This window comes from Carassius gibelio, chromosome B25, assembly GCF_023724105.1.
Source record: "Carassius gibelio isolate Cgi1373 ecotype wild population from Czech Republic chromosome B25, carGib1.2-hapl.c, whole genome shotgun sequence".
Classification (NCBI taxonomy): domain Eukaryota; kingdom Metazoa; phylum Chordata; class Actinopteri; order Cypriniformes; family Cyprinidae; genus Carassius; species Carassius gibelio.
Genome location: NC_068420.1, coordinates 16,991,123 through 17,018,920, shown reverse-complemented (window position 1 = coordinate 17,018,920; position 27,798 = coordinate 16,991,123). Strand labels below are relative to the sequence as shown.

Genomic DNA, 27,798 nt, shown 5'->3' with positions numbered 1-27,798 from the left:
ATTTTAAATGCAGACAATAGTTTTAAGCATATACTTTACTGGATTGCTTTTTTATTTATTTATTTTGCATTTATTGTGGTAGCAAATCTTGTAAGCATACTCTAATTAATTCTGTACACGAAGAAGAGGTTATAATTTTTTAAGTTATATTTTATATTTATGTTATTTTATGTATATATCAGATTTTATCTTTTAAATCACTGTTGCATTACATGACACACACACACACACACACACACACATAATTAAAATTCTATAAGTTTAATTGTATCATTTAATTATTTAAATTATTTAATGAGATTTTATTATACAATTAAATCATATGTTTTAAAATTGAAATTGTTTTATGTTATATGTTAATTAAATTGTTTATTTTAAGTATTTAAATTATGATTTAATTTAAATTTGTGTTAATGTGTTTGTTTTAAGCCTATAGCTTAAAAACGCAGAGATGTTCGTGTTGAATGTACAACATTTACAAATACAGCATTCCTTCGAGAACACACACAGAGACCGTGCTCTATCTATCTATCAATCTGTCTCGGTGTGGCACGACCCCGGTGTGGAGGAGGTCCCTCACCCCTGACAGAGGCTCTGCCCCGGGGGCGGATCAGTGGAGCAGGTGCTGCCGAGTCTCTAGCGCCGCCTTCACTCACTCCACTGCGGCTCACTCAGCGCTCTCGACCGCCGCGCCGCCGCCGGAGCAGCGCCATGGACTTACCCCAGCTCTAAATGCGTGGGAAAGACGCTTTTCTTCAGTTTTAAGGTGAGTTCTGTGATAAAGAGGCTCGGGCTGAAGTGTTTTATTGCGTTTGTTAGGGGCTCCATCGCCCGCCGTAGAGCTGCGTGATGAGGGGCGCTTTGTTTTCATTCACACTCGTTCGTGGTTCATCCTGGAAGTGTACAATTAGCAGTTTTTTTTTTGTTTACTTAGTTTAAATATACTACAGTCGCGCCATTTGAGCCTGGAATACTATCGTCTTCCGTGACAGATGTTGATTTTATTGGCTTTGTTATTAGAAATGATACGCTTGATGCGACCTTTGGGACTCATATTCATATTCAAAACTGTTTAACAATCGTCTCTTGAGTAAAATGTTGTATTTTTTTTAGACTGGGAGTAAGTGTTTAGAGAGTCGTGCTGAGTTAGATGACCTTCTGCTATTCTCTCACCTCAAGGTTAATTTTCCATCCATCTCAGTCCTCCCTTCTGGATCTTGTGTAAATTAGGTTATTAACACAGTATTGATGTGCATTTGTCCAGAAAATCGCTTTGTGATTAAGCCTGAGCTCATGAAAAACAGAGAGAACTAACAGTGAAGTGTCACTCAAATATCAGTTACATTTATTGATGTTTTAGATTTTAGTGTACAATATGAAAACTAGGTCGTTATATATTGGCTAGAGTGATTATTTGGCCAATTTTCGGTCAGTTTGAGATTTACAGACACCCTTAAGCATTTTGTGAATATTGAAGAAGTATTTGTTGTACGTCTGACTTGCCGTCCAAAAGAACACTATTGGCCAAAATGGCATAGAAACTTTTGGTTTGGTCACATCCTGTCTGTTGTAGTTTTCGTTTTTGAAGTCTCTTGTTTCCTCCTGTGGTTTTTTTGTGTGTGGTCAAATAAATGTCAGTGTACACTGGAAAGTCATATTTACCCAGCAGCCCGTCTAGATATACGTACAGTGTATACTAGCGCAGTGTGAGTTTGCGTTATCCAGTCACACTGACTTCTAGAGATCATTTTGGAATAACTAACGGCTGAGGTTTTATTTGATTAGGTGCGAAACTGAAATGTGAGTTGTAGTTTGTGTTAAACTGGAAAGACTGGATGAGTTGGATGTTATGAGAAGGAGTAGTTAAATGAGAAGTTGCTGTAATCACAAGCTCAAAAAGTCAAAGATAAAGGTGTCATCGAGTCAGTTATGAATTTTCTTTCATGCCAAAAGTCATTAGGATATTAAGGAATGTATTAAGTAATTCGTGTTCCATGAAGATATTTTGTAAAATTCCTACCGTAAATATATAAAAACGTAATCTTTTGATTAGTAATATGCATTGCTAAGAACGTCATTTGGACAACCTTTAAGGCGATTTTGTCAATATTTAGATTGTTTCGCACCCTCAGATTCCAGATTTTCAAATAGTTATAGGACGAATAGTACCTCGCCCAAATATTGTTCTATCCTAACAAACACACATCAATGGAAAGCTTATTTGTTCAGCTTTCAGATGATGTATAGATCTCAATTTCACTAAATTGACCCTTATGACTGGTTTTGTGGCCCAAGGTCACATATATTATATTATATTATATTATATTTACATTATATTTACACTTCTTACAAATCTTAACTTTATTGTGATTCAAAGCTGGTAGTTTTTTTTCATAATCTCGCGATTGATTAACATGGTGTAGAGGATGGATTATAAAATGAAAACCCTTGTATCAAGTGTGTGTGTGTGTGTGTGTGTGTGTAGTCAGCAGTGATAAACCCTCAGAGACAGACTGTATTGGGATTAGCTCAGATTTCTGCTGCTTTTTTAACTGATGTTGGTCAGCTGCTATATGTATTTACACACACACACACACACACACACACACACACACTGGCTGTTTGCACTACAGTGGTCTTCATTTTAGACGTGTCTTTTGGGCTGAAGTGACAAAAGAAAGTTATGATTTTTTTTGCACCTTAAAACTGAGGGAAAAATGTCTAACTTATTAAGGTTGGGAGCAGAAAGTCTTAGAAAAACCACATGCAATTAGAAGCCAAGAGAGAAGAGGGGGAGAGAGTGGTGAAAAGACAAGAGAAACCCCATCTTCTTTACCCCATTTTTGGCCATCCCAGACACTCTCTAGATATTCAAAATGACCAATCAGCACTGCATGCATAGTGACAGTGGGCATATTCCCAAAGCATAAATACTTACCCAGCATACTTTGATATGTGTCAGCAGTTTTGGGGGCTTCAGAGATGCCAAGTGTCCCTTAGAGGGGACAGCGTGGGATGTAATAAAAAGCTTTCACTTTTTTGTTAGACTTTTCCTGCTGCTCAAACACACAAAGCTGTGGGACCAACTGATAAGAGTGGTTATGTTGTAATTGTTTACACGGTGTCAGTGAACTGCTTCCTTACAACTGCTTCCTTACCCTCCAGATGAATAATATTAAGAAATTTGGTCTATGTTGTTGTTGCTCAAAACCCCCATGATCAAGGCATAAATACATTTGTAAAAATACAAGAAATTTGACGTTTTTATGGCAAAGCAAGTAGGGATGCACTGAAATGAAAATTCTAGTCAATGCGTTAAGCATGAAACTTTATTGGCAAGGCAAACCCTTTTTTATCATATATATTCGCTTCTGAACCATTTATGAAGAAGAGTAGGTGCCTTTGTATGTCTTTGTAAGGGGGAACTAGAGTTATGTATTGTAGATTTGAAGGGTTGTTCATGATCTGCGTCATTTAGAGTTTAATGTGGTAACTTTGAGGTACCTTGCATGTCTGATGTGGTTCTTCGAGTAGAAATGTTGAGTAAAACCTGCTAAAGTTTACTCACACTTGCTTTTGCTTTTACTTTTACTTTTAAAGTCAGACTAAAGGGTACTAAAGACTTTAGTGCTTCATTTACTGAATGTTCAGGACCCTTTTCAAAATGACTAACAAGAAAGTACACATCTAATGTGAGCAGTAATTACCAGAACAAGAGGCCTGTGATATGGGTCATGTGCTAAGGTTAGACCACAAGAGCCTTGATTATCAAGACCTGTAAGTGCTACAACAGTTGTGTGTATATATCTATGCTCAGGTGCCTGAAGATGAATCATCTTGTGTCTTCAGATCAGTCAACCCATTGCAGTGATGATGGACCGGTGCATAATGAGAAAAAGGAATGATAAGTATGCCAGTAGGAAATCTGTGGTTTTGTTTGTTGTGCATTATACTTAAAATATATAGGGTGTGAGCCTTAGAGGTTTAAGAGGTGAAACCTGAAAAGGTGTGTCTCAAGGTTCTAGGTTAAATATTTGACTCGGAAGACATCTGAAAAATACAGTGTTGAGGGTACTCCTGGACCAGTGTTGGAAAACACTGAGCTAGGAGACTAGAAGCAGCGGATCCCTGGGGTGTACGCTGTGTTAAATGATTAACATTACTTCAAGGAGCCTCCAAAACCTCAGGCTACACTGCTCGAGACTACCAAAAGAAGCTGAACATCAGAGCCCTCAGTGAATACAGTGTGAGCAGACCACAAGTGCCCCCGGGATGCTGCAGAGCTGCTAGATCCAATGGGCTTCTTTTGTACATACAACAAATGTGGGATATGTCCGGTGTTGCCCTTGGCACATATAGACACAAATGCCCCTTAGAGATTACAGTCTGATCTGAAAACCAGGGTCCCCAAGTACAGGACAAGCTTAACCCCAGGTCACCTCTATAGACATCTGCCCAGGAACCTCTTGGGATAGTCAGAAATGGTGTCTTAAATTTGCCTGACTTAGAGATCTGGAAAGATGCGTAAGATGACAGAATTTCCGTAAATAACAAACGAACATAAATGTTAGTGGACAAATTACTAGAGTTTGGGTTCTTGGCTAGGTTGGCAAAAAATACCTTCTTTTCATTATAAAGGAGCCTGATGCTTCAGGGCCGGGAGAGCTGGTTGTGTTGGGCAACGTTAAATGTTTTTTTTTGCACCTAGAGTGGACGTCACTTGAGATAAAGATTGTGACCATGGGAATGCTCATGATTGGGAAGAAGAGTTACTTAGTTGTGACTCCCAAGGTTATTATCAGAAAGGTTTATCAGATATATTCGGACTAAATTATAAGACCTAGGCCTTAATGTGAATGAGCTGTCAACGGCAGTCGTAGTAGTAGTGATTAGAGGAGCCAGGGATGATGTAGAAAAACCATTTAACTAGAGGTGCTCCGATCACGATCGGCCGATCGTTAATGCGCATCTCGTCAGTAAAGCCGGTTCTCTAATCAGCGGTTAATTCCATCAGGTGCCTGATTTCACATAGAGCAGCTGTTACTACACAGAGCCGTTGTTAACTGAGAAGATGCGCCAAAAAACGCTGAAAATGAAGTGGATTTGCGCATCTTCTCTATTAACAACGGTTCTGTGTAGTAACAGCTGCTCTATGTGAAATCACGCACCTGATGGAATTAACCCTGATTAGAGAACCGGCTTTACTGACGAGATGCGCATAATGATCGGCCGATCGTGATCGGAGCACCCCTACATTTAACATATATGTAAACTTTCCATAGCAAAAAAGGCACTTTAGATTACTAAAACGTTCTTCTCACTAAAGCCCCTTTCACACTGCCATTCGGGCAAATAAAGGGGTAAAGTGTTCAGACAATTGTTCCAGGTCGCTAGATTTTGCACTTTCACACTGCCAGTGATGACCCGGGATATGTGCGTGCTTTCACACACAACCCGTAAAGATCCCGTAACGACACGTGACATCAGTGCGTGACGTGTAATGTACGAGTCGAAAACATTGAAGCATTTGACTTTCACTGAAGCAAGCAAACGATCTCGGCGTCAGCGCGAAAGGTGAGAAACTAACTGATCTCTGCTTCATTACAGTTTGCACATATTTTTTCGTCGCGAACGTTCTTCCTTCAAAACAGCCGGTAAAAGATCACTTCGACACGGAATTAGATCTGGCTTTTGTTCACACAGCGCTCGTCCTGGGTTGAATCTGGCAATGTTACTAGGTCCCCGACCCTGGTTCAATGCGGGAATCAATCCCGGGACGTGGTTGCTTTCACACAGAAGGCGACCCGGCAATGTTCCGGAAATATTGAGGGTCCGACGTGCAGTGTGAAAGGGGCTTAAGAGAATAGGCCTAAATTGTTATTTTTGGAATTGTTCGATTAAAGGTTCTTTGGGGAGCCAAAAATGATTGTTCTATAACAATTGTTCTCAAATTCAGTCCTCTTGTACCGCTGCTCTGCACATTTTGTATATATCTCTTATCACTTCAGACGTTTGTTCTATTTGACCGCAAGTGCCCTGCGAAGTGGACATCACAGGATATTCTGACATGAATCCAGTTAAAAGAGAGCGTATATGTTCCACTCAAAGTGCATTAAGTGTGCAACTGTGCGAGATGTAAATTAAAATTTTATTTATTTACAGAGGTATATTATGTCACACTTTACACTTCTGTAGTAAGTTTTGTTTGTGTGTGAAGACGCTGCAGGCATTAGCGTAGCACATATCCATGAATGAAGGTGTGTTAAATCAGGTGTGTTCAATAAGAGAGACATGCAAAATATGCAGAGCGGCGGCATGCGAGGACTGGAATTGAGAACCAGTATTCTATCCACCTTTTCCTGAACGCGGAAGTCTCACCTGACTGGAACGATGCTTTACATTTCCGGTCTCTGGTGTTTCTAGTCACATTTTCCAAGCCAATAATATAACTTTAAACCTGTGAAAAATATTGTTTCAAAAAAGTACGTGGCGTCATAGTTCTGTCACTTTACAGTGTCACAGTGATCATCTTTTAGCAGTAACTCACCTGTCAAAGTTTAATGATTGGATACTGTAGAAGCGACCAGAGGTAAGCTGCATTGAAAATAGATGAGGGCACATATATATATCTCCAGGTCGGGGTGGAGTTCACAGGATTTTGCCCACAAAAAGATAAGAGCACACATTATTTTAACATTGATTCAGTTTAATGAATTAAGTCCATCTTTTACACCCACTTTTAACATTAATTTCTTTGGAGATCTGAGCATGAGAGTAAACAACCAGAGGTTAGAATCAATCATGGTGGTGCTCATCGGTTACTCAGGAAAAAAGTGGATAGAACATTTCAGAAACCCTTATTTTTAAGAGAACATTTTGTGCAATGGAAATGTTCCATGGATGTTAAAGGTTCGTTATTGAACCACTGATGCCAATAAAGAACTTTTTTAAGAGTACAGAGTGATCTGGTCTAAATGAGGAAGTTTAAGGGACTTATTACAGAACCTTGTGGGACACCGGTGGTTTGGGTGGTGGGGAGAACAGAGTGAGCCTTTCAAGGTAACATGAAAAGACCTGTTATCCCAAGAAAATACAATTCTAAATACACTCTGTCTGCTTTGGAATCAACAGGTTGTAGATACAAACGTAAATTACTGCAGACAGATCCGGAAAAATCAATACAAAATAAATCAAGGATATTCAAGCATAGCATAAGGGATTCAGTTATGGCAAGTGGAGTTGTGTCGGTACTTACATGTCAACCTTCGAGCCCTTTGTAACCAGCAGCTTTGTGATCAACATTCTCTCTAGTTATCAATCTCCATTTTAGTCACAACCAATTAGTGCATTTCACTCTCGAAGTAACAGTACCATTCTAGTCCTCATCTATCTTTAATACTGACAGTGAAACACACATACATACACACACTGGGGTTAATGAGCAGAAGGCAGGTGTGTGTGAGGTGCTTTATCTAGTCTTAATGAATGCCGAGGGTAGCAGATCTCTGTAGCCGTCCATGCATCAATGCTGGTCTGTCATCATTATAGACATGTATGTGTGCGAGAGTGTTCATTTGTGGCCAACGAAGCACTTTGACACATCATCTATCACCCAGTCTTTTATCCCTGCTGTTTCTCCCATTGAATTTACATGAGCCGGTCATTTTGACAAGGCCTGGGTCAATTTGCATTGGCTGTACTGTCTAATGAACAAGCTTATTAGATTCAGTGGGGAGTAGAGGACTGTGGGACTGTTTTTTGCTGACTCCAACCACAGCTAAAGCCTCTGGGAAAAACAGCACAGCAGGATTTCATCTTTGAGAGAGAGAAGATCTTCACATAGCAAGCCTTGGGTGCTTTTAGTGAGCCATTTTTAAACATTTGGCCATTTATTCTGCATGGCCAGCTGGAGATCTGATCATTTTCGTACAATATCCTTTTTGTGTTTACGTGACTATACTCAAAGGTATGAGGTTAATAAGCCACAGATCTACAGTAAATCCTGCTAGATCAGGGATAAACATATTTCTTTTTTGTGGTAGGTTGAGGAGTGCATAGATGTGTAATGATGTGGAATATTTCACCAAGCATGCCAGATGACTAATTAACTCCTTTAATGAGGTTGCATTTCATGCTAAAACTGCAATGAAGCAGAGCAATAATATAGTTTAGGTGGAGAATCTGGAATCTATATGAACCTGGGCTGGAATCATACCAAATTTGCTTCTATAAATACTTTGATAGTTATATATGCAAATAGAACATCATGATAACTTATTTTACTTTCATGTTGTTTTTGTTCTTTTCTACATTTACTTGACAGCTTGACAGTCCTACAGAATTTCCCCTTTACTTTAGTGTAAAAGGGCAGCTTGGACATTCTGCTAAATATCAAATTTCGTGTTCAATGGAATAATATATAGTTATATATCCTGTGAGTTTGAAACAACATTGAGGGGTGATTAAATGATGACAGAGTTGTTGTTTTTGGTTGAATGAGTCCTTTAAAGGCATCTTAGAGAAATAAATGTTATCTCTGTCCCACTCCTTGACATAACAGCTTATACATGTCTCTGTGTTGAGAGGGGCCGTCTCTCCCAGAATGGCTGTGTGCAGGAAGATACCTGTAGCTTTTCTCATTTCCACAGCAAGCAGCTGATTGGCACCATCCAGGAGGGAAAGTGTGAGATGAGAGGAAGGGGGTGGGGAGCACGCGTGTGAGTTCAGTAGTGGATTGATTGAGAATGTTGGCCAAGAGAATGAGGGAGATAAAGACAAGAGGCCTGTTTGTAGCAAGCAAATGAGTGGAAGGGAGACAGCTGTGTTTCAAGAGTGCATGATATGATGATTTGATTGATACGCCCTTAAAAGATTTGGAGAGCAATGGATATGCCGTTTTCTTCATGGCAGGGAGAAAACTGTCTCAGTTATAATGCTGCACTTGTATTATAAAGTGCATTATAGCTAACTTTTTTATGAAACCTATATTTGCAAAGTGTTTTAAAGATATTCTTAATTTAATTTAACTTTTTTGGTTTGGATTTTTATATTTGTAATTTTTTCTTCACTATAATAGCTCTAAGCCATTTTGTTTATTTATTTGTGATTTTTTTATTTATTTAAAGAGACCATCATTTATTTATTTATTTTGTTTTATTTTTTAGTTCACTCAGAAAAAAGCTCTAAAGAGTTAATCATGTTTTGCATTATTTTACTTGTTGTTGTTTTTTTATTCAATATGGCAGCTCTCTTTTTTTGTACTTTACTTTTTATTTTGTTTTGTTTAAGTTCACCATGAAAGCTCTGAGGCTATAAACTATATTTTTTTTTAGTAGCTCTCGAAGCTATACATTTTTGTTGTGTTTTATTGCATATAAATTATTATTTTGAGTTATTTTTAATTGTTTTCTTTAAAACCTCTTAAAGACCATACATTTTTTGTTGTTGTTGTTTTTTATTTTTTACCTACATTTTAGTTCACTACAAAAGTTTTGGGAGGCCATACATTTTGTTTTGTATTGTGTTTATTTCACTACAGAAGCCAGAAGCTGTGCAGTATTGATGTCTTTTGTCACATTTTGTTTTCTTTCAATTGTGCTTTGTTTACCCCAAAAGTCTCATAAGATATTTTTGTTTGGTACAGTAGGTGATATATAAAGAGAACAAATTGCAAACTGAGGGTTATATTGAGCCTGGATTATAACACTATTTAAGATTAATCCGATTCAACCACAGGACATATTATGTTCTCTTACTCTCTGTGTTTGGATGTGTAAGGCTCCATTAAGTCGTAATGAAGTTGTGGCTGATGGCAGAGGATGCTGCTGCCAGCTCTCCTAACTGTGGCCTAAGTTCATTATTAATTGTTTTACTCGGTTCAACACAAGAGCAAGGGTGAGGCAGAGTTTATCATGATAAAGCAAGCTTTTGTTTGTTTCTGGTAGAAACGCTGGCAGTGAGTGATAACTGGAGGTGTGAGAGAGAGATAAACAAAGGAAGGAAGTTGTTGAAAACTCACAGTTCGGATCTGCAACTTAACATGTGGAAAGTCTAACATTTCGGTTCTCCCTTGAAAAACTTTTGTTCTGTTAAGCCATCATTTCGGAAGTACTGTAGATTGTAGTTTTCTATCCAAATGTAGATTTATTTATTTTTTCACAGCACCTCTGATGTTACTGTCACTTTAAAATGAATCAAATCTGTTTTAGTAATACACTTTGGTTAAAATCTGGATAAATCTGCTAAATATAAAATGTACATGTACATGTAAAACCATTTTCATACAGGTGGTCTGACCTTGTCGTAGTTGAATTCTGTTTTTTTGTATCAGGCGCTAAATCATTGCAAGCAGCATATGCAAATAAATGTGGTTAGCAGTTTGTAATTCATGTAATTCATTATTAGCAACATCACTCTAAATGCTTTAAGCCTTTAAAGCAGACAAATGAAATAATAGTCAGAATTTTTTTTAATGGAAAAACAGTTTATTGCAACTTTAGACAAAATCATGTTGATTATGTTGAGTATATATCATATTTGAAACAGTGGGATTTTATGGCACATACAGTCTGATATATTAAGTATATGGAGCTGAACTTTGATGCAGTTGCTGATTTTTGTATGGCCAAAAAGTAAGACGAAAGAAATCTAACAGTATAGCAGACTACTTACATAAATTGCATATAAATTAGCCTCCCAATAATATGACTTAGTAAAATGATATTTAAATTCTTCAGCTCTCTTATATATATATATATATATATATATATATATATATATATATATATATATATATATATATAGCTATTTGTTTTATTTTGCATTTTCTTTTATACCGTGTTTTGTATTTTATTTATTTTTTTCTGGTTTGTTTTTCCATTTCTTTTACTTTTGTTTCTGTTTTGTTTCAAATGTAATTTTTTTCTGATTTGTTTTACTTTTAGTTTTCATGTTATTTTGTTCGTTTTGTTCTGCTATTTGTTTAACGCAGTGCAGTACAATTATGATCGAGAGATGAAAAAATAAAAAAAGCCTGGTTATCATATTTGAAGCCCACATTTTCTAAAACCGATATATAGATAATCAAGTACAGTTAAAGTTGCTTCAATCCAGGAAGTGTTATATTAGTATATAAGTATAACTATAAGTTATTGTTGCTTGTACTTCATAAAACATTTTACAGAAAAAAAGACACACAAACTTCAAAATGCATGTTTTATTCAATCTAAATTAGATGACAGAAGGTATGTAGTACAGTACAAGTTTTGATCATGTTGATCATTTGCTAATCAAATATTATACCGTAGGCTTTAAAAGGGTTAATTTTAACAAATCTGTTTTGCACACACACACTTTGGATCAGAGCTTGTGCGAATCAAAGCATGTGGTTCTACTCACTTAGAGTGGATTATAACATAAATGAACTTGATCATAAATCTTGCCTCTGAGAATGTAGACTGTGAATTCAGTTTTGAACAGAAACAACATCTTTCTGTCTCTGCAGGTATGAGCCATGAGCCAAAGTGTCCATCATTAGGCATGATTTCGGCAGCACCATGCAGCATGGCGACTGTAAGCCCCCTCACTCCCTCTCCCATCAGTGGAGCAGTGGTGGCCAATGGGAGCCCCGCGGCCCAGTCTGCACACTCGGGATTCGCCGCCGCTCTCCGCAAGCTCGCCAAACAGGCCGAAGAGCCACGAGGTGAGCGCCCTTTCGTTGCCCATTAGTCTTTATCACCTCACCCGTGATCCCATGCTGAACAGGCAAAATGTTGCTTTAGTCGGTAGATCTTTACTAGAAGGTCTACAATACAATACAATACAATACAAATTTTTATTTCTATAGCACATTTAAAACAACTGCCATTGACCAAAGTGCTTTCCAGCAACATTACATACATTCACACAAACAAGATTCAGCAATCAAAATATAGAAACCTGGTCCCTGGTCTTTAAGATGAAGAACAGTGCTTTGAGAACCATTTGGATCTATTGGGATATTTAACTGAGTGTCACCTGCGTCATATAAATTATATATAATATATTATTACGAAAATGTTTGCCCAAAGGGCCCATATATAATGAGAATAAAATAGGCCCAAGTATAGACCCCTGTGGCACACCACTATGTAATTTAGCTGATGCAGAACACAGATCTCCAAGACAAACTGAGAAAGATATATCTTTTAAACATGATTTAAACCATTCTAGGACAGTACCCTTAACACCCACATCTTCAAAACACTGCAATGATATACCATGATAAACGGTTTCAAGAGCAGCTGTGAGATCAAGTAAAATAAGAATAACTACCTTTCCTGTATCAACTGCCTTTTGCAGCAAAACCGTTATTGCACTTAAATGCCCTGATTTACTTTATAGGCAATTTTGTGTTTTCATTCATTCATTCGTTCGTTTGTTTGTTTGGTTGTTGTTGTTTTTTTGTTCATTTACTGATTTCTTTAAAAATACAATTTTATTTATTTGTTCTGATTTGATTTGTAATTTTATGTTATTTTGTTATTTTTGTTCTATTATCTGTTTTTCTTTTTCTTTTTGTCTGATTTGCTTTGTGAGCTATTTAGTTTTCTTCATTTTTAAAATTTTGCATTTTCATGTCTTTTGTTTTGTTTTTGAAATGATGTTTTAAAATTATATTATATAAATTTTTTTGTTTTCATTGTTTTTGTTTATTTCTTTTTGCATTTTCATTTTGTACTCTGATTTGTTTAGAATTTTTACATTTTCATTTATTTGTCTTGTTTTTGTTTTACTCTGTTCTTTTAGGTAGTTTTTTTCTGATTTCTTATGTGATTTGATAAGTTTCTTTTTGTATTGTGATTTTCTTTCCGTTTTCATTTGGTTTGCATTTGTTTCTGTTTTGTTTTATGTTTGCTTTATTTTTTTTAGTTTTTGTGATATTTGCTTTGTCACTTTATTTTTATAACTATATTTATTTTTATTTATTTATTTTTTTTTGTCAATTGTTTCTGTTGTGTTTTGCCACTGCTTACATGGTGACTGATATAGTATGCATTGTAACATCATGACCATTAGCGTAGTTGCAGTAAGTCTTTTAAAACAGTATGTAAACAAGCCCGCTGGCGTATGTACATGTGTAATATGGACAGCCATTCTTGCTCAGCGTGTGTATGCGTGTGGGTGGTGGTTTCTGTCAACAAATTGTAAATAGGTTTGAATAATATTTGCATATGGGTTTGCTGCATTTCAGATGGCTGGCACAACATTTAGCTGCCCATCTGTCTGTGTAATTATACTAGTCAACGCCAAAAAACCTGAACACACACACACACACAAGCATTAAATACAATATCAAGTTTTAGCAGATGTTTTCTACTGTTGTCTTGGCATTTAAGATCTACAAAATTGTCTTCTGTAAGAAATGCTTCACTCTTCATTTAACGAAAACATCATCAGCTGAAAGACAAGACATGCAATGCATTATGTTTTGAAGAAAAACAGTGCAGTTTAACAAGCGTCTTCTTGAAGGAGCTCAAGCATACATGGTTTGGCCGTGTGTTTATCGACATGATGCATTGTGAGTGATCATTATATTCGTCTCTCCAAAGCTCTGAGACAGAGAGAAAAGGATTATATTGATTGGTTAAGAGCTTGCATGCCAGTAATTTCTATAGAGCTTCTCTAAGTGTCTTTTTACTGCTGTCTCTGTGAGTTTATCACGCTGTGCATACGGCTCTGCCTCTGCTTGTCACTTTATGCGCTCGTACACTCTTTGACTAGGGTAATTCAATGACAGTCAATGCTCTGTCTCAGATTGCTAAGCCTGTTTGGAAAAGCTGTCTTTTGTTTAAGGCTTTAGTGGCTTTGGGGCTTTTCAAGTGTGTGTGTGTGTGTGTGTGTGTGTGTTGATGCTGGCTGTCCTATGTAACTGACATCCCCTCCAAACTCAAACATGCACACACAACTTTCTTTCTCTCACTTTCTTGTTTCCTGAGTGTTTGACAGATAGCATGACTGCAAACGAGTCAAATATCACCAAAGCTTTCATATTCAGAAACAGATATGGTGAATGTTTACAAGATGAAAGTAAAAGTAGAAGTTTAAATTGGTTGATGTGCATCTGGCTAAGATGCTGTAGGTTGTTATTTGCTTGCTGTATAGGGTTTTAAGGTTTCCTGAGTGGTTTTAGCTCATTGTGAAAAATATGTACACTTTAGCATACTTTGAAAGTAAAAGAATATAAGTGTGAACTGAATATAATGTTTTCAGACACTTAATAACTGCATGTTATTTACAATTAAATTGAAATTGATTGTATTTATATTTACATTTATGTTAAATGCAGTTAGTTGAACTTATAAAAATGTGCTTTTTGACCCACTTAAATATGTCTTTATATGTAATTTCATAATTCTCTTTGAAATATGCTGAATGGACTGATAAACATTTAAGTTAAACTACAATTTACTAGTTTTGTTTTATGTTATTTTTGTAATGTTTTTGTTTTATTTATTTTTTTTGCATTGTCATCGTCATTTTTATTTATTTTTGTTTTGTTTTGTTTTTATTTGTTCTGTACTGTGTTATTTATTTCATTTAGCATTTTGTTTTTTATTTTGTATTTTAATTAGTTTGCTTTATGTTTGTTTTTTACATTTTAGTTTTTTTTATTTGTTTGGTGATATAATTTATATTTATAATTTTTTGGTGATATAATATATATATATATATATATATATATATATATATATATATATATGTTTATTCATTTATGTTTGCTTTGTACCTCTTTTTATATTTGTTTTGTGTTTGGTATTATGTCTTTTTTCTGATTTGTTTCAATATGTTTTTTTTATGATCAACTAAAATATACTTAAATTTGTATGTCATGCAATGAATTATTTGTAATTACACATTTGTTATCATTTAGTACATTTAAAATATATCTTTAATCTTTAAACAAATTATTAAATGACACTACAGTTAAAACTATAATCAAGTACTTCACACATGCTTTCGCATGTTAGTCAACACATCAAAATAAGTATTTTCTTTAATGCTAGATGCTGACTTAACAAGTATCTACTTTCTAGTATATAAATATGGCCTTCAGTGAAAGTCTAGGGGATTTCTCACCTGTTTTATTGTTATATATCCGTTATATCGCATGACATGAGGTATCGTATGCGCCTGTAGCATAAACAGTGTGGGAAGAGTTTCTATGGTTTTAAAAAACCCCGAACCATGAGTCCTGCTGACAGTAATAGCGATGCTTACCTTTGTATAAACCACTTCGTATGAGTTGCCAAAGCTGTCTAGTTAGAAACACATCAGATCTGTGAAAAACTAAAGTCAAATTGACCACAGAAGGAGTGAAGTAATAAGAAAGCGTGAGTCTTGAGTCGTCTTATCAGCTCTTGTGCAGACCGCGGCGCTCTGAGGAGGCCTGACCTACTTTACTCTTTACTTTGTGCTCCGTGTCTTATATAGATACTGCTTTTAGCGGATGTGGGGTTTTTCTGTGCTGTGTGGTTTTCGAGCTTTGTGTAGGTTTCTGGCTTAATAAGGAAAGTCATTTCTCACACGCAAGACCGCGAGAAGTGCATATTGTGTATCAGCGTCAGGGCGAGCAGAGCTTGTGTCTGGATGCACGTTATCCTGCTTTTTACACGGCTAGGTGCCAGATAGATGAATGTATAGATCTGAACTATTGATTGTAATCAAAGCTGTTTCATTATCTACCAACTCACTTTGAAAAATCCACACCATTATAGAAATAATCTGCCTTGCAACTAGAATGGTGTTACAATGGGTTATTAATAGATGAATGCATACAGTGTGTTTGTTACATCAATTGTTCATCTGTAATTCAGATGTTTGTGTCCTTTCTTCTTATTTTGTGACATTTTTATTTTCTTGCTTCTAGTCATCGCTCGAAAGTTTATGCTTGCTGTGAAATGAAGGAAAAAAGAAAAGGAAAGGAAAGTCCTCCGGGGGCTGTTTTTACTGCAGATGGAAGATAATGGGTTTGATTCATAAGATGGCAGCAGTTAATACTGAATACAATTTGATTTGATTTATTAGTTTTATATAGAATATAGAATTTGATTTATTTAAAGACTGCAGAATGATATGAGAGATGAAATATTTTTATTTGTATATATTCAATTCAATTTTAATATATTCTAATATATTACATATATTGTTATTTTATTTTAGTTAAAATCATTTACATTATATATATATATATATATATATATATATATATATATATATATATATATACGGCAGATATACTGTATGTATGTACAGTATATGTAAATGTTTATATATAAATATAATCTTTTTTATTTAAATTTGCCTAATTTAATATATAGAATATGACATTTGTCTAATTTTAAATTAAAAAAAAATGAATTTATGTATATAAAATAATTCAGCATTTATATTTGATATGTGGAAATAATTGCAATTTAAAAATCATATTAAATTGATCACAAATTAATACGATTTAATTAATTACATCTAATTAATTTTAACTTAAATTTTCTATTATAATTTTTTATATATTTTTTAGTATTATACATTATAATACTACTATATATTTAAATAAAGAAGTTATATATGATGCTGTTAATACACAAACACTTGTAATATTTCAAAATATTTCAATTTTTTGTTTTTTGTTTCAAGATTTCTCTTAACTCAGGTTCCATTTCTCGCCATTGCATGTTTCCTCGCATGTTTCCTCCTCAGTAAAATAATTATGATAATAAATGTATAATTGATAATATATATAAATATCTGATTACATTTCCATCTGATGTATTTGTATATAATTAGTAAGAGATAAAGGTAAGCACACTGGTGCTGGTGTGGAAGCATTGAACTAGGGGTGTATTCAGGTAAACTGGGACACCTTTTCTCATTGAGATGACTGGGGAAGATGTCCCACTTTACCTGAATTCTATGGAATTACATTTGTTACAATAATAAGGAACGGAACTTTATAAAACTGAACATAACTTTTTCAGAAACTATCAAAAATATGCCATTTGAAAAGAAGAAAAACACAATGAAATTTTTTTTTAACTCAGTAGCAAAAATTAAACATGCTCTTCAAATATGCTCCATTCTTTGTTAATGTTTTTCAAAGATTCGTTTTCGCTAATCGTGGATTCTGAATGCATTGACACAGATTTCGCTTATGCTTCGCAGTTTTTCGTTTGGTGTTTTGACACAAACCTCTCGTGGGGGCGGGGTTATCAGTGATCTACTCTGATTGGATCGTGAGCTTTTGATGGACAGGTGCTCTCTGACCGGGAAGTACAGACGCCACTCAGTGGTGCGCATATTGGAAAGCTCTCGTGCTGATTTGTATTACTAAATATGTAAATAATATTTGACCTTCGATCATCTCAATCTTTAAAGATGAGCTCTTGTCCTTCAAGGCAGCTTGAAGTAAGCTAAAGAACTAAAAAAAAGCGGGCCAAAATCTAAACAAAATTACTACAGTCCTCATAGCTTTCTTAATAGTAGATACTGAGATTACATTTAAATAGTTTTCCATTTCTTTTAGGAAAAAATAGAAGACAGGTTTACAGTTGGAGAATTTGCATTTGTGAATGTGAAATTTGTTAAGGAAAAATGTAAATTAATAATAAAACTGATATTTTTGTTTGTGGGGTCAGAGCCATAATACCAAAATATAATGTTTTTCATATGTACTGAGAAGCCTGACAAAATCTTACACTTGACAAACATAATAATATATTAATAATATATGCGGTAGAGACTTAATCACAGCGAGAGCTTTCCAATATCCGGTCAGAGAGCACCTGTCCATCAAAAGCTCACTATCCAATCAGAGTAGATCACTGATAACCCCGCCCCCACGAGAAGTTTGTGTCGTAACACCAAACGAAAAAATGAAGCATATTTGAAGAGCCTGTTAAATTTAATAAAATTGTTAATATGGAGTTAATAGTTTTCTTTTTCATTGGCATAATGGCATATTTTTGATAGTTTCTGAAAAAGTTACGTTCAGTTTGATAAAGTTTCGTTCGTTATTATTGAAACAAATGTAATTCCATAGAATTCACTCTATACTAATTAGCCAATGTTATACAAACATGTTTGAGCGCTTCATGCTGATATTGACCACATCTTCTGGAGCTCTGAGTAATAAATAGTGATATAATGTTCTGGTTAGGTTTCTCTCTGTATTCATTTGGTTGTGAGACAGTCTTTGTTTTGTAGTCTGGAGTGTCATGGACCACTCAGACGCGTGCTTGCTCTCTCTCTCTCACACATGCACAGTGTTTGATCACAGTAAAGCTGTGTGAGTGTGTTTCTGTGTTCATATGTGTTTACCGCGGGGAGACGGCAGTGCTTATTTCTTTCTCTCTTTATACTGGCATCTGATCTGACAGCCCAGAGGGGTCTTTGATGGCGGCGATGCGAGGCTGGCAGTCGGCGAGTGACGATGTATGTTCACTTCATCTGACGAGTTACATATAAAAACATCCCTTCCTTTGGCACTTCTTCTGGTCTAGATAGTCTGTCGCTGCCTCTGATCTTATTGTACGGCAGCATGTAAGAAACTACTCTCGTTGAAAGCTTGGTTTAGCGGTTAGCACATGAACGCTAGACTGTTTGAGCCGGGAGATGCACACCCAATATGTTACTGAAATATTTATTATTTTGTTCAGTTATTATTCATATAAATTCATAAAGTTACATCTAACTTATTTTATTATAAACAAATCACTTATTTTATTTGAATATATGTATTATTTTAATTTAAATTTAATTTACTAAATTACGTCAAAAAAGAAATCAAATTTTAGAATATATATTTTTTTTTTCAAAATGGTCAAATCTTCTGTCTTACATTTAAGTGTTGTTAATTTATCTGATAATAAGTTAAATAAATCTACTTAATAATAACTAATATATATATTATAAACAACTTTCTTTATTTATATATATTTATTTATATTAATGTAAATTAATTCAATAAATGTGACAAAATAAAATAGTATAAAATATTAACTCAATTATTTTTTTCTACATTTTTTTAATATTGCCTGTCTTAAATTTGATTAAATTCAATTGATATGGAAAGTAATATGATAATATGAATTTATATCTAATATCTAATTTATTTTAATAGACATTCATGAGTTCAATTAATTAATGACATTATTACAGTATGTTATTGAAAATAAATAAACATGCATAAATTCAAATAAAATCCTTCTGAATGTATTTCTCCTGTCTTCTCTCACACAGGTTCCATTAGTAGTGAGTCGTCACATGTTTCCTCTCCGGTGACCAATCACAGTTCTCCTGTCACTACACCTAAGCGTGTTGTCATGGGTACGAGCCTGGGCCCGCCCACAGGCACCCCTCCCGTGGTCACCATCGCCCCGACTAAAACCATCAATGGCTTCTGGAGGTCTGAGGGGCGCCAGGTATGACAGAGTCTCTGGACCAGTGGAGGACCCCCAGCACTGCATGTTTGTGATCTTTCTCTTATCTGACACACATCTGAGGCCTTGGAGTCTTTACTAATGAGCCGATGAGTTGAGTCAGGTGTGACGTCTCAAATGTGCAGTGTTGGGGTTCTCCAGGACCAGGTTTGGGAACCACAAGGAAAAAATATCTTACTCAGTTTTCTGTTCAAAAGTTGGATTTTATGGTTTTTATTCCATGTATGTTATGAGTTCATCTGCATATGTTAGTGTATTCATGAAGGTTTACAAAACTAATATGCATACTGAAAATTACACACATAAAACATCAATTATACAGTTAATGTGCATTTATTTATTTGTTTTTAGTGCTGTCAAGTGATTAATCGCGATTAATTGCATCCGAAATAAAAGTAAACCGGTAAACCGGTTCGTACCGAAAACCGATGTATATTTTCGTTAAGATGTTAATTTTGAATATACCGCCATACCGGTGTATTTAATTACTCAGCGTTCAGAACGAACGTTATGCTGCGCCGCGGCTGCGAGACACTGTTTCAGACAGACTATTTACAATGTTGCACTTCTAAGCAGCGACTGCGAGGCGTGGTGAGGGTAAACACAGCAGTGCTCTGGTCTTACGTTATAACGCCTGTTTCACACATACTCCGTCTGCAGTGCGTATTGCGTATTTTTTTACGCACCCATGTTAACGGATTCCAGCGTTCACACTGGACCATGCACGCGGTCCATCAGTGCGTTCAAGGAGCGGTGCATTATTATTAAATATATTTATATATAATATAAAATAAAAAAATATAAATGTATATACATGTAAATATTTACAAAAAATATACAGTATGTGTGTTTATTTCTATATACATAATAAATAAACACAGCACACATACGTATATTACATAAACAAAAACTTTTATTTTGAATGCGATTAATCGTTTGACAGCACTAGTTGTTTTACTAATATTATTCTTATTTAATATATATATATATATATATATATATATATATATATATATATATATATAAATTTAGTTGAAATTGAATATATATATATATATATATATATATATACATATACATATATATATATATTCAATTTCAACTAAATTTTGCTATATTATTTTAATATCATGCAAACGATGATATTTAAAATATATGTATTAAAATAAATTAAAAGAAATCCAATATTACAATAAAATATTTATAAATTTGTCTTTTTCAAGATTGTCAACTCGATGTAACGCAGAGAACTACTGTTTAATATTTGACCAACAACCTAATGATGAAAAACGACGGAAAAAGGCGAACATACAACTTTAAATAAACTTCAGCAATGTTCTGGTGTCCTAAAATCTCTCTGTCCATTCAAATAATCTGTTATCTGACACGAGCACAAGGACACAGTAACCAGTCCAGGCTGCGTGAGCTCATTCATTCGGTTGTGAAATGAAAGCGTATGTTTATGACGGTGACTTTTCTTTTATCTTTGCGCATCGATTCAAACAGAGCCATCTCTCAGACTCTGAAGAGGGACTGAGGGGTTTCGGCTGGGCTGGATTAGTGCTAACGGCCTGATCTGTGGGGGTCCGGCATGTCCATTATTTTGGTGACTCTCAGGCGCGACGGCAAGATCATGCCAGAAGTGTGTTTGTGTGTGTGTGTGTGTGTGTGTGGTTTGTTCAGCTCTCGTTCTGTGTGGCTTTGTGAGTTTATTTAGCGCTGCAGTCAGGGGACATCAGGAGAGACAATAGGCACTTTCCCCTGATCAAACTAGCCTCTGTCTGTTTACACAAAGAGTCTTCTGTAGCTCGGGATGGGACGGGACGGGATAGAAGAGCCAAAGCTTTGGATATATTCAGTGTGCTTTCAGTCGCATTGTCTCTCTTCTTTGTGCCTGCCTCGACCACACACACACACATGCTGTTTCATCCACAGACTCTATATTTGGCACCTATTTGATGTTGAATGGAGTTGTTTTTAAAGTAAATACATATGGGTTTATATACATATTTGTTCGTATAGCAGCAGAACAGTTGTCAGTCCAGTTTGGCCACTACATATGGCTCACACACAGTTTGTCTGTGAAGTGAAGAGACTTGTGAATGGCTGTTGAAGGAGAAAGATGTCATCAACACCAGTGTTGTTGTTGTTGTTGTTAACTAAAACTATACAAAAGTATTTTGGGTTAGTGAAAAAAAGTGTCAAATGAAAATGAAAATGAGTAAAATACATAAATACTAAAGCTGAAATAAATCAAATATAAAAAAAAAAAACACGTTAAAATTATAAAACAAAAATATATTTTTTTAGGTGCATTGCACAATTCCTGAGAAACGCTGTTGTTATTTGAAATCACCAAAACAAACGCGCCTGTAGATAAAAGGAACACACTCCAAACTTAATAGCTCCGCCCTCAAATTCACAAACATGCTATGCAACACAGGCAACACCCCCTTCATTATTGGACACGCCCCTTACTGCTGATTGGATGCAAGTGTGTTTTGGTGATCCATCCGATCCACTTACAACAGCGTTTCTCAGAAATTTAAGACAACTTAAACTTAAACCTCTAGTTTCACAGACAAGGCTTAAGCCTAGTCCCAGACTAAAATGTAAGTCTGAGCTGTTTCAACTAAAAAACTTGCACTGATAGATCTTAAAATATCGCAATGCCTTTGTTTTGTCTCAAGATGGACACCAGTATTTTTTTTTTTTCCTAAGGCAAGTTTGTAAAAATTATTTGGATGTCCTAATTGAACTGTGGCCTGATCCTGGCTTAGTCTAAGCCCTGTCTGTGAAACCAGGCCAAAAACTGGAAAATCTAAAACTGAATTTAAGAATCAGCTGAAGCAATAAATACATATTAAAGACTAACAGAAATGAAAATGAAATGAAAACTGAAAATGTGTATATATATATATATATATGTATATATAAAAAATAGCTCATTCAAAATGTTAATAAATACAGCAGTAGTATATACATAAAGCTACTGAACTCAGTGATGGCCATGTTTTTCATTTCTGAATTAAAATTCATTTGAATTTTTCTAAATGGTGTCTTTCAAAAATATCAGTGTGGTAAAAACATCTTGATATCATAATGAAGAAAAAATCCTAGGTAAAATTATGAAATTCTTGAAAAGAGATCCTTAAGTGATTTAGCATAATATTTTATTAATATATTTTAGAACAAATGAGCATTATGAATTTAACTGATTGATTGATTTCATTTTTTATGATATCATATTTCCTAATATATCAGATCATTTTTTATGACAAAGCAGGGTTAATTCAGGTTGATGACATTTACAAATTAATAAATAAGAAAAAAGATGGTTTTTATATGCTATATTTTTAAAAAAATTAAATGATGATTGAATGAGGATGATTAATGATTAACAAAATGTATTCAACCAACTAACCATAATTTATTTTTTACCCTCTTTTAGGCGGATGCAGGATTAAGAGGGTCCGTTCAGGAGCGTTTGGCCCCCGATCGGTCTTTACCAGGCCAGGAGAAGCCCTCTTTCTCTCTCCCGTCGTACCTGGGTTCAGCGCATCCCTTCAGCGTGGCCCCGAGTGCTCTGGTGCAGGACCCGCGTCTGCAGACCCAGTCAGTACAGCGGCCGTCGCTCTCAAACTCACACCTGCACATGCTACAGCGCTCTGTCACTCATCCACTGTTCCTCTCTCTCAGCTTGTCCCGGCAGGTTCCTCATATGCTGCTAGCAGGGGCTCAGGACGAGTATGTTCGCGATGGCTTTCGCCCGTACACCTCCGCTAATGAGTTGCGCGTGCCTTTAGGGCTCCCTCTAGGGCTCAGCCCAGGAACTGCAGCCGACGCTCTGGCGTACTTTCACTCAGGATATTTGCCTCACCCCTCGCTTGCTTCATACAGGTGTGTGCTGTAGTTTTGCTGGTTCTTTTAAATATATATTTATTGATTCTCTCTAATTCTTCTTTTTTCATCTTTTACATTTTCCTTTCTTAAATATCACTTTCTTGTCATACCATTTAGCTTGGACTATATACACAAATGTCTTTGCCTGGACAACAATTTTTCAAACTTGGAGAACTTTGAGAGTGTAATGTATGTCATTGCTGTTTCGTATTTGCTCAAAATGCAAGTTCAAAACAAGTTTGGTAAAAAGTAATCTAAGATTCAGCTAAAAAGTAGTCCGAATACATTACCTAAAATGAGTAACCTACATTACATTACTAACTGCAGTTTGCATGACGTAATCTGTAATCAGTAATAGACTACAATTTGTTAGTGATTTCCCCAGCTCTGATCTTAGGCCCAAGTACAGTATACTTCAGTTGTGACGTGAATGTTTAGTATATGCCTACAGCAAAACACACCTGCTGCCTTTTAAAGTGAATTTGAGATTGTGTTCAAACAGGTGTTCGTCACATCTTTGTACAGTAATTGTAATATTTTGTACTCTATTAAATGTATTATTATTATGATGTTCGTACTCTTTTGAACTGGAGTTGCATCTATCTGTTAAGCGTCTCGGTTTGTTGTTCTTCTGCCTCCTCCATCTTGTTTTCATCTGTGAAACAATGAATCAAAAACTGGTGCCACCTTGTGGACATATGCATTTTTAGTCATTTCAGTTATAATGTACGCAATCTAGCAAAACATTTCGTCAGGCAGATTTTGCATCGGGTTCATTTGGTCATGTTGCTCTGCAGAATGCTGCGTGGATTTAAAGTGATATTTGTTTTAGCTGTGCTTCATACATCACTTCATAACTGATAATAAACAGTGGACTGTTATGTCGCTATAATTTCTTCTGAAGTATGCTTTCATTTGGACACATACTTTTGACGCAAAATAGCGTACAGCCACAGAAACATAGAAAAATTCATCTTTGTCCAGTGTCTGTGCTATTTCTCTCCAGAAGTTATAAGCGCTAAAAATATCTTTGTACTCTTTTAAAATAGTAGCATGTATTTCTGTCAGTTGTACTTGCGTCTCCAGTACTTTGTAGTTTTTCCGTCTTCTCTGTCTTCTTTTCAATTGCTAAATGACTCATAGAATGTCGCCACCTTGTGGACAAATGAAATTCCAGTCATTTCGGGAGGAATCTATACAATCTGGAATTTCATGTGAGGATGAATAATTTCGCATCGGGTTCATTCTGTAATGCAAATTCACCATGTTGGTTTGAAAGTGATTTCTGTTTGAGCTACACTACTGACAGCTAAATATTTAACTATTTTGTTTGCTAAATGATTACCGTATTTTTCAGACTATAAGTCGCACCTGAGTATAAGTCGCATCAGTCCAAAAATACGTCATGATGAGGAAAAAAACATATATAAGTCGCACTGGACTATAAGTCGCAATTATTTAGAACCAAGGACCAGGAGAAAACATTACCGTCTACAGCCACAAGAGGGCGCTCTATGATATCAGTGTTGACTACAGGAGCACTGAGCAGCAGAGAGCGCCCTCTCGCGGCTGGAGACGGTAATGTTTTCTCTTGGTTCATGTCTCTTAGTTCATTTCTCTTATCATGTCAAATTAATTTTGATAAGTAAGTTGCACCTAACTATAAGTCGCAGGACCAGCCAAACTATGAAAAAAAAGTGCGACTTATAGTCCGGAAAATTTGGTAATCTTCAGTTTAGACGCGAATGCTTAGTGTTTGAATACAGTTCAGCGCACAGCCATACAAACTATAATCTGATTTGTTTGTTAGTGTGCACAAATACAAATACACCAGATTCATTGTCATCCAGTGTTTGTGTTATTTCTCTCCAGGAGTTATAAGCGATAAAATATCTCCGTACTCTTCTAAACTAGGGTTACGTGTATCTCTTACCTGTCTCAAAGGCGTTGGTTTTTGTTGCGTGTCCAGTAATTTGTTGTCGTTCCATATTTTGTCTCTCTGTCAACTGTGAAACAACAAACCAAACTAATTAATGTAAAAAAACTATATATTGAAGATAGCATGTACTTAACGCACCCTGTATGCAAAAAAGTACTCTTTTGGTTTAGCAGTATTGGTTGGGTCAGTAGACTACTTAGACTAAATGTCATCTTGTTCAGGCCATTTTTTTCTTGCTAAACCTGTGAGAAAATACACACGTTACAAGAAAAATATTGTGACATTTAATGTTGTTTCGCAATTTTTCTCGGTAGGAATTTGGGTTCAATTGAATATGCAAAATTGATAGGTTGTTTGCCACATTACGCTGATTTAATAACCAATATTACTACATAGTTTATCACAGTTTGACAGCGTAATGTGCCACTGACGGCACTAAGGTCATGTATAAACTAAACTCATTCTCAGGGTATAAAATGTGTGAAAAATGCTTCGAATAAGTGTCTGCGAAATGCATACATGTAAATGTTTATCTCAGTAATTAGTATATCACACCACAGTTATTAAACAGCTGATAGTTGCTGATTCAAATGTTTGGTTGCAAGCCCAGATATTTTACCACCAGAGATGGTTACTTGCTTTACAGGGATGTTTTGATGGTTTTTCTCATTGTGTATTTAAGTTGACCCACACAATTATAATGAAATGACATGAAGTTACATTTCACACTGTATTAATATACTTATATATATTTCATATATACCTTCGGATCAGCTCAGCTTTCCTGTGTGTGCATGATGTCACGTCTCCTGTACATAATTTAATGGCTTTAATGAGGGAAGTGAACCTCCGGCTTGGATACACACACACACACACACACACATATGAACAGATGTACTCCCGTCTGAGAAACAAAATACACAAACATATCTGAACGTATGTATGTATGTCAAGTCTGTTCCTTTTGTACGCCACATTTCCTTAACCGTTCCTCCCATTTTGATGAGAATACCCCCAAATTAAAGCTCAGAGTTTGCACTTTAAGAAAATGCATACCATATTATATACCATATAAATGGTTTATAACTGCAACTTGAAATATGTTTTGGTTAGCAGCTAAAATAATAACAAATGTGCCTATGACAGCGTTTCGGTTTGATCCCCTTTTTTGTCATCTCTTTCTGTCTCTGTCTGTCTGAATTACACCCTCGGTGTGTGTGGATGTGGTGAGACTCACTGACAGAAATAGGCAGTGCTGTTCATGTCGCAGGGCCAGAGAGCAGAAGTTAATGAACGTGCCGGTTATTTATAGAGCCACTAATTATCTGCTCTCTCTGTCTCTGCTTCCTGTGGCTGATCAGGATGGAGGACTATTACAGTCTGTCCGCCCTGCGCTCACATTACTACCCGCTTCCAGAGGGGACAACCCTGCCGGCCCTCCACCCGTCTGCTGTGCACCTGCCCATGCCCGGTGTCTTTTACCCTCCTGACATCACACACCAGTCGCTGTCAGCGCTGCACTCTGAGAGGTACATCAACACACACACACACACACACGTACAAACACATACGCACACACACAGACATATGCACACACACGCACACACACACACACACACACACACACACACACACATGTATACACACGCACACACATGCATACACACACACACATACACACACGCGCACATGTATACACACGCACACACATGCATACACACACACACACACACACGCACATGTATACACACGCACACACATGCATACACACACACACACACACACACGCACATGTATACACACGCACACACATGCATACACACACGCACACACACACACACACAATGTATACACACGCACACACATGCATACACACACACACAATGTATACACACGCACACACATGCATACACACACACACGCGCACATGTATACACACGCACACACATGCATACACACGCACACACACACACACATGCATACACACACACATGCACACGTATACACACATGCACACTCACACACACATACACACACGCGCACATGCACACGTATACACACACGCACACACACACACACACAATGCACACGTATAAACACGTGTGCGCACACACACACAAATACACAGACACGCACATGCACACGTATACACACACACACACATGCACACACACACACACGCACACAGACACTTATACACACATGCACATTTTTACACACACACACACACACACACACACACAAGCATACACGCACACGCATACGTATACTCACACACATGTACACACACACACGTATGCACACCCATATACACACACACACGCATGCACACATACACATATACACACACAGTATAATCCTTTACTTTGTCAAATATTCAATATATTTTATTATTTTATTTTGATTCATCTATATGTAGACTACTTAAATTAAATTAATCTGAAATTAAGAATTAAATCAGCTGTTTTTGCTGCTGTACCT

At 36.0% G+C, this 27,798-nt stretch overlaps 1 protein-coding gene across 2 annotated transcripts in view; it reads left to right on the top strand.

Moving 5' to 3' along the window:
- Positions 1-588: 588 nt before the first annotated feature.
- LOC128013726 (genetic suppressor element 1) overlaps positions 589-27,798 on the top strand; it is a 42,738-nt gene continuing 15,528 nt past the window's right edge. Inside the window, exons 1-6 of one of the 2 annotated variants that reach the window (XM_052596895.1) lie at positions 589-766; positions 11,504-11,701; positions 19,276-19,457; positions 22,927-23,090; positions 23,175-23,375; positions 26,679-26,846. In XM_052596895.1, coding sequence (XP_052452855.1) covers positions 11,506-11,701; positions 19,276-19,457; positions 22,927-23,090; positions 23,175-23,375; positions 26,679-26,846 — 911 coding nt within the window. In that variant the 5' untranslated portion in view covers positions 589-766; positions 11,504-11,505. The remainder of the gene's footprint in view (positions 767-11,503; positions 11,702-19,275; positions 19,458-22,926; positions 23,091-23,174; positions 23,376-26,678; positions 26,847-27,798) is intronic. The other variant, XM_052596898.1, reaches the window with a different exon arrangement.